Raw genomic sequence first — 12,260 nt, 5'->3', positions numbered from 1 at the left:
AACACATTTTAGTGCACTCCAGCCCCCAAAACATGTACAGAAAGTTCTTTTAGCCCCAAAACCACAATCCCCTTAGTGTATTTCAGCTTAAAAAACACCACTGTAGTGCCCTCAAGTCCCATAGTGCACTCCAGCTCCAAAAGAACGTATCCAAAGTGCTCTCAGCCCCAGAATCACTACCCAATAGTGTACTCTAGCTCCAAAATGCAGCCTCAAACTGTATTGCAGCCTGAAAACACAACCTAATAGAGCTCCCAAGTTCCCCATAGAGCAACTTTGCCAACTAAGTCATTTTATGCAGGCAGTCTCTGTATAAAAGGTCAGTGTATTACAGGTTATTTTGAATACATACTGTACGTATAAAAAAGTACCAAAATGTTGTGAAAGATTTAATTTTGTTTATCATTTAAAGTACCATTTTGCAACATCCTTTAGAATGGATTGAATATGAAGCAATTGAAAATAAGAAAGAAAAACTAAGTGACATATTAAATATAATTTCATCTTTTTTTTTTCTCCCCATTGATGTTTTTATTTCATCTCAGTTCGGTTTTGAAAGTATATCATATGTGTATAGATTTTTGTTTTGTTAATATTTTTCTGTACCAGCTGTCACTGTTGATTAGAATAACATATTTTGATCAATAAAACGTTATTAAGAATTTTTCCCAATAGGCTTACTTTGTGATCTTGTATTAAAAGAGGTAGGGACCTCCGTGGCCAAAGGGTTAAGGTGGCAGACTTCGAATCACTTGCCCCTCACCGATTTGGGTTCAAGCCTCTCTTAGGGAATTGCGTTCTTCATGGTAGGAAGCCATCCAGCTGTCTTACCAAAGGTCATTGGTTCTACCCAGGTGCCGGCCTGTGATGAAATAATCTTGGAAGGGCACCTTGGGTCTTCCTCCACCATCAAAACTGGAAAGTCACCATTTGGCCTTTAACTGTGGCAGTGCAACTTTAAACCCAACAAAAACAAAACAAAAATTAAGAGGTGGTTGGTGTTGTTCTTCAGGTTGCATTCTTTTTCAGTAAATACGAAGAAGTATACTTCTATTAAAGTCATTCATCCACATCAGTTTTAAGTTCCTTGCCGAGAACAAATCTGTACTCGTACACCATCCCAGTACACCATCCCAGAATACTTTTCACTTTTCATTCAGTAACTGAACTATGTTGAAAAATGGAGTTAAACAAAATTGAACAAACATAAAAGTAACAAGTTAACTCAGTATAGTCACTGTTTTAGTCCACATAAAACCAAAAAAAAATTATCGCAAAAGCTATCACCATCTTTTGTTCCAATTTCAGCAGCAGCAGCAGCAGCAGTTCCAGCAGCGGCAGTATCAGCAGTATCAGACAAGCTCGAGTCAGCAGTACAATACCCAGCAATACTCAACCAGCTCCCAGGACGGCAGTCTCCACGTGGACACAAACCCGAGAATGTTGACGACACAACCTGCCAGATCCCCATCTTCACCAGGGAGGTATAACACCACTATGTTTGTTTATGATAATTCCATTGATCACCGTCTTTAGTATTTTTTTTACCTTTACCCTGCTAAATTTCTAAAATGAACTGGTCCATCAGTCAATTTGGGCAGTACCATTTATTATTTGAAGGGGTGTTCACTGAAAATTTACTGACTGAATAGCAAACAGTGCAGACCATGATCAGCCTGCATGGATGTGCAGGCTGATCTTGGTCTGCCGTGCAGTCTGATCATGGTCTGCACTGGTCGCAAAGGCAAAATAACTTGCCGCCAGCAGGCTAAAGGTTAAGGGAGAAAAGGGTTTAAATTCGATAGTGCTTTTAATTTTATGTTAAAAAACATATTAACAGTTATCCAAATAGAGAATAAGCATCATAATTGTATGGATAGAAAAACAATACTTTCAATGTTGCACATGAAGTAATACTGTCGTAAAGGAAATTGATAAAATAAATTGGATTGAATAGAACTTTCTGTTATGTTATTGAAGTATTCTTCCCTGTGACAAATATAACAGAAAACAATTACAGTAAATTGGAAGAAGTCATAATAAATTCTAAGGTTTGATTACATTTAAGACCAAAATTTAAAGCTTGGGGAAAGATTAAATCTCCAAACTTAAAAGACTTGTTCCTATATATTCGTGCAGGTTTGGTTTCATGAAATTATAATAATGAGCTGTGCCATGAGAAAATCAACATAGTGGTTTTGCGACCAGCATGGATCCAGACCAGCCTGTGCATCCGCGCAGTCTGGTCAGGATTCATGCTGTTCGCTAACAGTTTCTGCAATTCCAGTAGATTTTAAAAGCGAACAGCATGGAGCCTGACCAGACTGCGTGGATGCGCAGGCTGGTCTGGATCCATGCTGGTCACAAACCCACTATGTTGGTTTTCTCATGTCATGACTCAAATTATATGGTGTTAGGTAATTTCTAATCTGCTATTTCTTTCATTAGTTATGTTATCATTGTAAGGCCAAATCAATCTCTACTCCTTTTTTTTTTTTCAGCCCACCGTCTCCTGGTAACTTGAACACTTTGAGGCAGCAGCTCCATGTGGCCCACGGTATGTCAAACAATGCCGTGAGCCCAGGCCCACACTCTGCTACAGGTCAGAGTTCACCAAGTGTCTACTTCGGACTGTCCAGACGCGGCAGTCTCACATCATTAGTTGACTCGGAGGCCATGCACACTACACCACGATTTGTGAAGGACACGTCTAAATACTGGTACAAGCCAAGTATCTCCAGAGAAGAAGGTTGGTTAAAAAAGTGATTTTTTGTCGTGAGTTTTTATTGTATAGAGAGATTACAACTTTTAAGGATTCTGATGTCTATTATATGACTTAATTTTTCTTCCCCCTGCCATTTGATCTTAACATAACTCAAATGATTTAGTATAGTTCAGGCAAAATGATGCCTACTTAGTTCCCTTTTGCCCATCACTAATTATTGAGTTTTTGTATCATAAAATCTTTTGTGTTAGGATGCTATCAGTCAGGCATGCTTAAATTCTTATATTAGATGAAATACTTTTTGAAATAGTCATATAAGATAAATGAGATCTTTAGGGGACTCACTGATCTTCCTACATGACTAGGAAATAAAGTTCTCCAACTTCTAGCTGTCATAAGACATTGTGTCTGACTATGTTAATGATTTTGGAATATGCATCCATCTCAGAATTTACCCATTGAAATTATTGTTCTACTATGTACAAGAGTGTATTTTAGAACTTCTCTGGGGGCCTCCATGGCCAAGTGGTTTAGGTCACTGACTTAAAATCACTGTGGGTTTGAGTGTCAGTCAGGGCGTTGAATTCTTCATGTGAGGAAGCCACCCAGCTGGCTAATGGAAGGTCGGTGGTTCTACCCAGATGCCTGCCCATGATGAAATATTGTACGGAGGGTCACCTGGGGTCTTCCTCCACCATCAAAGTTAGAAAGTCGCCATATGACCTATAATTGTGTTCGTGAAAACAAGAAAATTTAAAACTTCCTTATCATTTACAGCCATTATGATGTTGAAAGACAAAGCACCTGGGACGTTTGTTGTGAGAGATTCCAACTCTTTCCCCGGAGCATTCGGACTCGCCCTCAAGGTAGCACAGTTGCCGCCCAATGTTCAGACTAAATCAACAGGTGATCCTATGGCTGATCTGGTCAGGCACTTCCTGATTGAACCCACAAGTAAAGGTGTCCGTCTGCGTGGCTGTTCTAACGAGCCAGTATTTGGTAGGTGCTTAATTCATATAGATTACTAAATTAATTACAGAACTTGAGTTGAATATATTGACAGTTTAGACTTAAGTTCTATCAGATCTGCACTTTGCATGAGTTAGACTAAGATGAAGTTACCCATATATTGTAGCACATTGTAGAAATTGTAACATCTACTTCTGAAGTTCACAGTTAAATCAGAAATATTTGGAAGGGACTAATTGGTTTGCTTTTTAGCTTGACTTCTCGAAGAAAAATTAGAGCTATTGCCCTTGCCCCGGCGATGGGTTAAAGTTTTTGATAAAGTCAAATATCTCTGTTACTATCAAAGCTTTTACTTGAAACTTAAAGTAGTTGTTAACTATCAAAGTCTACACAAGCAGAAACAATCCCCATAACTCTGATTTGAATTTTGGCAGAAATATGCCCCTTTTTAATTTAGAATGTTTTGGTTAAGTTTTTGATAATTTCAAATATCTCTGTTTGACTTTTGACTTGAAACTTAAAATAGTTACTTTAATACTACACCAGAAAAAATAATCCCCATAACTCTGATCATGTATTTGATTGACTTTAGCCCCTTTCACTGGCTAAGCTCTAATTCAGAGTCAAGCTCTGAGAAAAGTCGAGCTTGCTGTTTTATGGATAGCTCTTGTTATTATTTTGAGATACTGTGAAATCATTAATATTCGTGGGGGATTAGTTTTCGTGGATTTCGTGGTTGAGTCAATCCACGAATTTTAATCCCAGCGAACAAGTAAAATTCCCATTCATTTTATGTTCAAAAGTTGAAATCCACGAATTCATATCCCCACAAAATTGCGCTTTTGACCAAAACCGCGAAATTTCATGCCCACGAAATCAAATGAATTTACAGTATATAGTTTTTACTATTATAACTAGTATAACTTACTGCTTATCAGACCATGCATTATTAGACCTTTAATTTCACGAAATATTGTGATACAAAAATACCTGATGTGGCAGTATTTCTGAGATTATGTATTAATGTAAAAAATAATGATTATATAATTGTAGCAAGATTTTAAATTGCATTTTATAATTTCAGGATCTTTGGCATCCCTGGTGTACCAGCATTCAATCACACCACTAGCACTGCCTTGTAAACTTGTGCTTCCGGAGCATGGTAAGTGCCAACAAGTGAACAGATCAGAAAAAGTAGCCTAAGTCTGTCTCAATTTAACTCACAATTGTCATGTTTCAAATGACATTATTGTGTTTGCATAACATAAAATCAGAAGTTTTTTTAGAGGTACTTAATTTTGCTAAACCTGAATATTTGCAAAAATAAATACAATTAAAATTCGGTATTTCGAATTTCAAGGGATTAAGCGTTTTACTTTGAGATAACCGAAATCCAAATTCCAATAATATCATGTTCAATTGTGTTTTCGGGACGGGAATTTAAAATGACTTCGAAATAGCCGGAATCTGGAGATAAGCGAGTTCGAGAGTTTCAACTGTACTTGGGAAAGTGATATGATTATATATCAGCCCTTTGTGTCTATAGTGCGGATATTTATGTCTCCCACACCACTGTGGTGGGAGACACATTGATTTACTCCTGTCTCTGTGTGTGTGTCTGTCTGTCACAAATCTTGTCCACGCTCGACAAGTCAAACAGTTCTCATCTGATCTTTACCAAACTTGAACAAAATGTGTTTGACAGAAAGTCCTCGGCCAAGTTTGATAACTAGCCAAATCGGCCCAGATGATTAGGCAGTTATGGGAGACATGTGCTTTTCTCAAAAGCAGCTCTAGTTTACTTTGCAGGCCTGTTTCAGTCTTGAATATAGCTTACTTCTAGCCTGTTGAAAGTATCTTGACTTTACAGTAGTAAGATAGAAATTAGAGACACTGTTTAGTGAAACTATAAATATATTTGCTTCATGATTATTGTCTCTTACAGATCCATCTCACATAGTGTCAGAAGTGTCACCTACCACTGAGATGCCAAATTCAGCCTCTCAGCTTCTTGCACAAGGGGCAGGTAATGTACCATTTGTTTATTAGCCTTGTAATGAAACATTGCCAAAACTTGTGGTCTAATTTGATTTACCATTTACTTGACTAAACTGTTCGAAATATTAGACTGGGACTCACACAAAACGTAACAAAGAAGAACTTAAATTGTTGGAAAAAATTAGACATCTTTTATAACTATGTCCCCAATGTGAAAAAGTGTAATTGTTCATCTGTGCCACATTCAGTAGACAGTTTAAGTTTCTGATCATCAATAACTAGAGAACCCGTTTGCCTACAGTGGTCAGACTTCATACACACCCGGTAACCTCTGACAGGGCATTATTGATGGCATATATATTTTACAAAAAACTGTTGTTTTTATGTTGTTGTTTTATTTCTCACAAATGGAAAAAGTTAACAGAAAATTGCCGGCCTTGTTTTGGCACTACTTCTCTTTTGAAAATAATTATTTATAGGCCAAGAATAGTTACTTAAACACAATTTGTTTCTCAAGAAAAAAACGTATTTTATTGTAGCTTGCAATGTGGTGTACCTGAATTCAGTAGATACCGAATCTCTGACTGGCCCCCAGGCGGTAGCCAGGGCGTGTAAAGTAACATTTGAAAATCCACCACCGAAAACCACACAAGTGCACTTCAAGGTGTCCAACCAAGGTATTACACTGACAGATAACCAACGCAAGTAAGTACCTATAAATAGATTTTGTTTTTGCTTTGATGAACATGTTAAAAATGCATCTTTATCAAAATAAGGAAGAAACCTGCTCGCTTAGGTCAATACGGAGAGTGATACGGATTGCGGGGTCGTGAGTTCAATCCTCGGGCATGCCGTATGATTTGATAAAAGATATTGTGTCTGAAATCATTCGTCCTCCACCTCTGATTCATGTGGGGAAGTTGGCAGTTACTTGCAGAGAACAGGTTTGTACTGGTACAGAATCCAGGAACACTGGTTATGTTAACAGCCCGCCGTTACGTGACTGAAAGACTTTTGAAAAAACAGGGTTAAACCCAAAACAGACAAAATGAGTAAGCTTATGCAGAGCAGTTTGGGCATAATTTAATTGAGTTCGTACATGGTAACAAAAAAGTCTAGTTAAAGTTTTAAGGGATTTCTATGAAATCAATCATATTCATGGGCAACAAAGTGCAGTGATTTCTTGGATTGTGTAAATGCACTAAATATATCCTGATATACAAAATTCACAATTGATTAATCTATCAAATTTAAAATCCACATATTCAGATTCGGTCGACATAGCCCTTTCTTTCAAGACTGCAAAACTTATTTCCATCAAAATTAAGTAAATACACAGTTAGGTTAAATAACGAATTTGGTATATAACAGTTATTATCACTTCCCTTATTAAAAGTCTGTTGCAAATTTACATGAAAGTTGCATTAATGAAAAAATAAAAAATTGCGAACCCCATAATTGTTGTTACTATGATATTGTTAAGAATATTTATTGTGAATGGACATTCCTTTGCTAGATGTAGTTCATTTTATTTCCAATAGGTTGTTTTTCCGTCGACACTATCCAGTAGCAGCAGTAACATATTGTGGAGGTGATCCTGAGGACAGAAAGTAAGCAAACCTTCAGTTTATTTTTGTTTGTTTTAGAGACGAACATTTTTGCACTGAATTCAAGCACTCCATCTTGATGCCTGTATTTTTTACCACAAAATCAGAGTAGAATGTCTTTTGTAGAACAGAAAACAAAAACAGGTTTATACTGGTCTAGTCCAGATTTAAGATAATAAAAATTTTATTTCATACCTAGGCGAACTTGAATTAGTATTATGAGATACTTTAGCCAGAGGTACTTTTGTGTCCATATGTTACAAAAGTCATCTGGATTTGTGAAAATTAAAACTTTTTCATTATGAGAACAAGTAAGATGTCTTATGGTAAAATTCATGACTACAAAACAAAGGGTTGCCAGTTAAAACCACTGCTGCTGCAACTAAAATAACTTTCAGTCATTGACTTTAAATTGAGTCTCTATATAGGGTTCTTTATGCCTTGTCTGTTAAAGAGTCTGTCTATACTTCTGTCCTCCAAAATCAAAAATGACTTGGTGTAACCATCTTATGTAGGAATCGACCACTTGGGTAGCAATTGGTGACTATACACACAAATATTTTTATACGATGGATTTTTGTTGCAGATGGAGGAGGAACACTGATGTACCAGGGGTTCAAGCAGATGCCCGCGTTTTTGGTTTTGTAGCTCGGAAGCAAGGATCCATGTCTGATAACTGCTGTCATCTTTTTGCGGAAAGTGATCCTGATCAGCCTGCCAGTGCCATTGTTAACTTTGTAACAAAGGTTATGATTGGACAGGGAAAAATAAAATCATAGCTGATTGGTGGATTTGAAATTTTAAAAAATGTTTAGAAGTGTTTTTATTGGATGGTTTAGTGTTTATGCAAATTTGTTCAGAGTGCCTTGCAGTGAAGGAAATGAAGGAAATTGATTGGTTTGTTTTGAAAAATAGTGCCAGCTGATTGGTCAAAAAGGAAATATTATAGGGTAGATCCAGTAATGGTATGAGTTGTGTTCAGATTTGATATTTTAAAAAAGGCTTAATGTTATTGGTTGTTTTTAGACATGTGATGTATTTATATTATGTGTTGTGACAATTTCTATTTATAGCTGTACTTCAATATTTTATCTTGTATAGATACAACATATTGTAAAGAGTTAGTGACAGATGTAACATTGCTTTAAAACTTGTTAATTGTTAGTTAGTTAGGCAATGAATAAAGGTTGAAAGCACGTAGTCATACATGTTTAGTTTAGTTTATAAACATGGAAATTCGTTTTTTAAATAAAAATGTATGATACAGTACATAATTTAACTTTTTTAAAACATCATATTTATGTTTTTAAAAGTTCTGCCATTCTGTGTGTAGAGTGTATAATTATTATGTCATTGTGTATATGTATAGTGTATATGGTGTTACTAATTTTTGACATAGTGCTTTTTGCACAAAATAATGCTTTCATATGTTTTGCTTCATACATTTTGATGATACACCTGTATTTATGCAATTTTACTTTTGGCATATTTTATTTTGTCTATTACCAAGTCAGCAGTTTTATTAAAACTTGGAAAAACTGCAACTTGTAGATACAATTTTAATAAAATGGACTGCAAAAAAAGTTTCTTAGAGGCATTGAAACTACAGATCTATCAAAATCCCATGATTGTGAAAATTTTATGAGCCTTATATAATTTCATGTAAATTTCATCTTTTCAGTTGCTTGAGGACTCAAATAATTTTGTCCTCGTCATTTGTATTTTTGATATGCTGTATTTCAAATTTTAATTAATTGTTTACCAATTTCAGAAATGTCTTCAAATCTTGCAGAATTTTTGTTGCCATCAGAATCGTATATCATCCTGCTTTAGTGCAAGTTGTTTTGAAAGGAAAGTACAGTAATTTACATACATGCAGTTTTTTGTTAAAATGAAATCTTTACCATTTAATTTTGCATGTTTCGGATGTGTATATTATGGTATATATATATTTTATTTAATATTTGTTGTAAAGTGTTAAGCATTTTTTATTACTTTTATTGCTTTTTTGTTGTATGGAATTCTCCCATGCCCCCAGAAACATTAAATATATTCGAAGTGTTCTTCAGCTTCGGAGGCCCTAAATTTATAAGATTATTAGTGAATTGTTTTTATCCAAGATGTGAGGAAATATAATATTGTGACAACTTTGTAATGGCACTATTTGAACTGTGTTCAGAAAATAGACAAGCAACATATTAAATACTTCAATGTTGAAGTTAAGAAAAGTGGAGTTTATGAAAAAAAAATATAGGCAGACATCATAACATTCAATTTCTTACATGAAGACATTGGATGTGAAAAATGGAAATTTAAGATTTGAACTAATGAAATTCCTCATAAATTTTGATGCTATAATTCATATATATGTTGTTAATGATGCATTTTTTAATCTGAAAAATGGCTTGACACCCTGTATTTGCATCATATTTTATAATTATTACATTTGTTCAAGTCTTTACATTTTTTTTCTGCACATTTGTTAAATGTATCATTATACATTGTACACATGTAAGTATTTATTGGTATTTGTTAATGCTTCTGGGCCTTTTTGATATTAGGAGCTAAAGATCTGAGAGGAGCAAGAATTGTGGGAAAATGTTGTTTGTAAACCAGTCCAGGAATGCATCCGTATCATTGGTCAATTTCAAAGTTGTTCCAAAAAGCAACCAGTCAGATGCTTTTAATTTTTAGACTGGTTTAAAAAAACTCTTTCATAGACTGGTTATAAGAAAGATTCTGCTTTAACACTGGCTGTTGACCATTTAGCTGGTTTTGAATAAGAGGATCTTATAAGCCTTTTGGAAAGCCACATGAACGAAATACCGTGTCTTGCAGGTGAGCGGTGGATTATTTAAGAAGGAATTCTTGAATTTTCAAGATGTAATTGTTACATGATTTTAGTTACGGATTTTTTTAAAGGTGCTATTTCTTAATTGTTGTTTGTGTAATATGCGATTTTAATTCTTGTCACATATGGTAAATATCATGCAAAGTAAACTGCTTTTAGTTACCATTTCTGTACCTCTCAACATTATATGCTTGCATTTTAAAATTTATGCACAGTAATAATTATATATATATAAAAATTAATTTTACCTCAGCAATAATATACACTATCACACTACTCTGGAGAAATTTATTCAAAGTTTATTATGTCTTAAGTGGAAAAGTCACTCTATACATATGTCTAAGTTCATTTATGTCTGACAAGGTAATAGCAGTTACAGATTTATGTCTGAGTTAGTCTTATGTCTGCACAAATGAGAATAATTGCAGAATTATGTCTGAATTAGACATGTCTGTCCAACTAATACCAGTAGTAAACTTATGTCTGAATTTGTCTTATATCTGCATAAGTAAGAATAACTGTGGAATTATGCCTGAATTGGTAAGAATAAATAGCCACAGACTTATGTCTAAAATAGACTTGTGACATTGGTAGCAAGAATTGCTGTTGACTTAACGTCTTAATCGGGACAACTGTGATATGTTTAGATATTGAATATGTAAGATCTCGGATAGATTTTCGGTATCTTCTCAATCAAAACCAAAGCAGTTTACCTTTTAGTTGTTCTATATTTCTGTCTATATTCATGTTAAATTGCTGTTGTTGTTAAAACCTCAAACATTAGTCCTGTGAGATAGATCTATGTTTTGGAAAATTAAGCAAAAATGAAATGTTAAAATTATAGGGTTGCAATAACCTGTTTGGAAACTATTAGTTACTGGAGAAAATGTTAGAACAAGACTAAAATGAAAACCAGTTAAAGTTTGATTTTAGACAAGGAATTTTGACAGTGTGAATATAAAGCACAAGTTTCTTATTCTCATCACCAGTACTGCTTTTTTTGTTTAGATTGTTAGTAATTGAGGTTTTTTTATGATATATTACAAAGTTAACTCCCTTTGTCAGCCATTTTAAGCTTTTTTTTTTCTTGTTTTTGGCAGATGGAACTAATTGCAAAGAAGTTGAAACATCTTGAGCTTAAATCAGTTAAATGTTGCATAGCTCCTTGTTTAAAAAGAAGCAGTGTTTGTCCACTAAGGGGAGCAACCCTTACTGAAATGGTTGCAAGGGGAGCAACCCTTGCAAGGTACCGTAATGCTGTCAAGGGAAGCAACTCTCATTGAAATGGCTGTCAAGGAAATCAACCCTCGCTAAAATATCATGCAAGACCTCAATAATTTAGGATTGTTAAACAAATGTCATACTGTGTATCTATATATATCTTGAACAAATAAATGTTCATAAAAAATCTCTGTAGTCTTTGTGTTATGATTTTTTGAAGTGACCTCTGACCTACATGTCATATAATCATATATTTTCAGATATTAGTGGACAATATTTGATGTTTTACAAAGTAAAGGTCCACAGGGTAAAAAAATACTTTTGAGTAATGAAGTATTTGGAGAGCCATCGTACTCCCCATTACGTCGTCGTCCACATTCCAAATTTTACTTTTTTATGCATCTTCACCTTGTATTACGCTATTAATTATGTCTCCCACCATAGAGTGGTGTGGGAGACATATTGATTTACTCCTGTCTGTCTGCCTGCCACAAAGCTTGTCCGCACTCTTTAAGTCGAACATTAATTTTCTCATCCGATCTTCACCAAACTTGAACAAAATGTGTTTGACCATAAGACCTTGGCCAAGTTTGATAACTAGCCAAATCCGCCCAGGCACTTTGGAATAATCGCCCTTGAATTACTGATTGGATCCACTCGTCTAGACAGACTAGACATTTTTGATAGGAACCATTCGTCTGAACAATCCAGACAAACAAGGCTGTTGTGGGAGACATGCGTTTTTAGCTCACCTGTCACAAAGTGACAAGGTGAGCTTTTGTGATCGCGCGGTGTCCGTCGTCCGTCGTCCGTCCGTGCGTCCGTAAACTTTTGCTTGTGACCACTCTAGAGGTCACATTTTTCATGGGATCTTTATGAAAATTGGTCA

The 12,260-nt window shown here is 35.1% G+C and overlaps 1 protein-coding gene across 20 annotated transcripts in view; it reads left to right on the top strand.

Moving 5' to 3' along the window:
• The window catches only part of LOC123538148 (tensin-3-like), a 438,691-nt gene extending 427,129 nt beyond the window's left edge, over positions 1-11,562 (top strand). For 18 of the 20 annotated variants that reach the window (XM_053530078.1, XM_053530077.1, XM_053530074.1 and 15 more), the window contains 8 exons: positions 1,309-1,484; positions 2,502-2,749; positions 3,503-3,724; positions 4,779-4,856; positions 5,640-5,720; positions 6,232-6,397; positions 7,234-7,302; positions 7,886-11,562. In XM_053530078.1, coding sequence (XP_053386053.1) covers positions 1,309-1,484; positions 2,502-2,749; positions 3,503-3,724; positions 4,779-4,856; positions 5,640-5,720; positions 6,232-6,397; positions 7,234-7,302; positions 7,886-8,078 — 1,233 coding nt within the window. In that variant the 3' untranslated portion in view covers positions 8,079-11,562. The remainder of the gene's footprint in view (positions 1-1,308; positions 1,485-2,501; positions 2,750-3,502; positions 3,725-4,778; positions 4,857-5,639; positions 5,721-6,231; positions 6,398-7,233; positions 7,303-7,885) is intronic. The other 2 variants (XM_053530076.1, XM_053530075.1) reach the window with 2 other exon arrangements.
• Positions 11,563-12,260: the final 698 nt, after the last annotated feature.

This window comes from Mercenaria mercenaria, chromosome 18 (assembly GCF_021730395.1).
Source record: "Mercenaria mercenaria strain notata chromosome 18, MADL_Memer_1, whole genome shotgun sequence".
NCBI lineage: Eukaryota > Metazoa > Mollusca > Bivalvia > Venerida > Veneridae > Mercenaria > Mercenaria mercenaria.
Note: the sequence above shows the minus strand (reverse complement) of the source record. Positions and strands in the feature narration are given on the sequence as shown.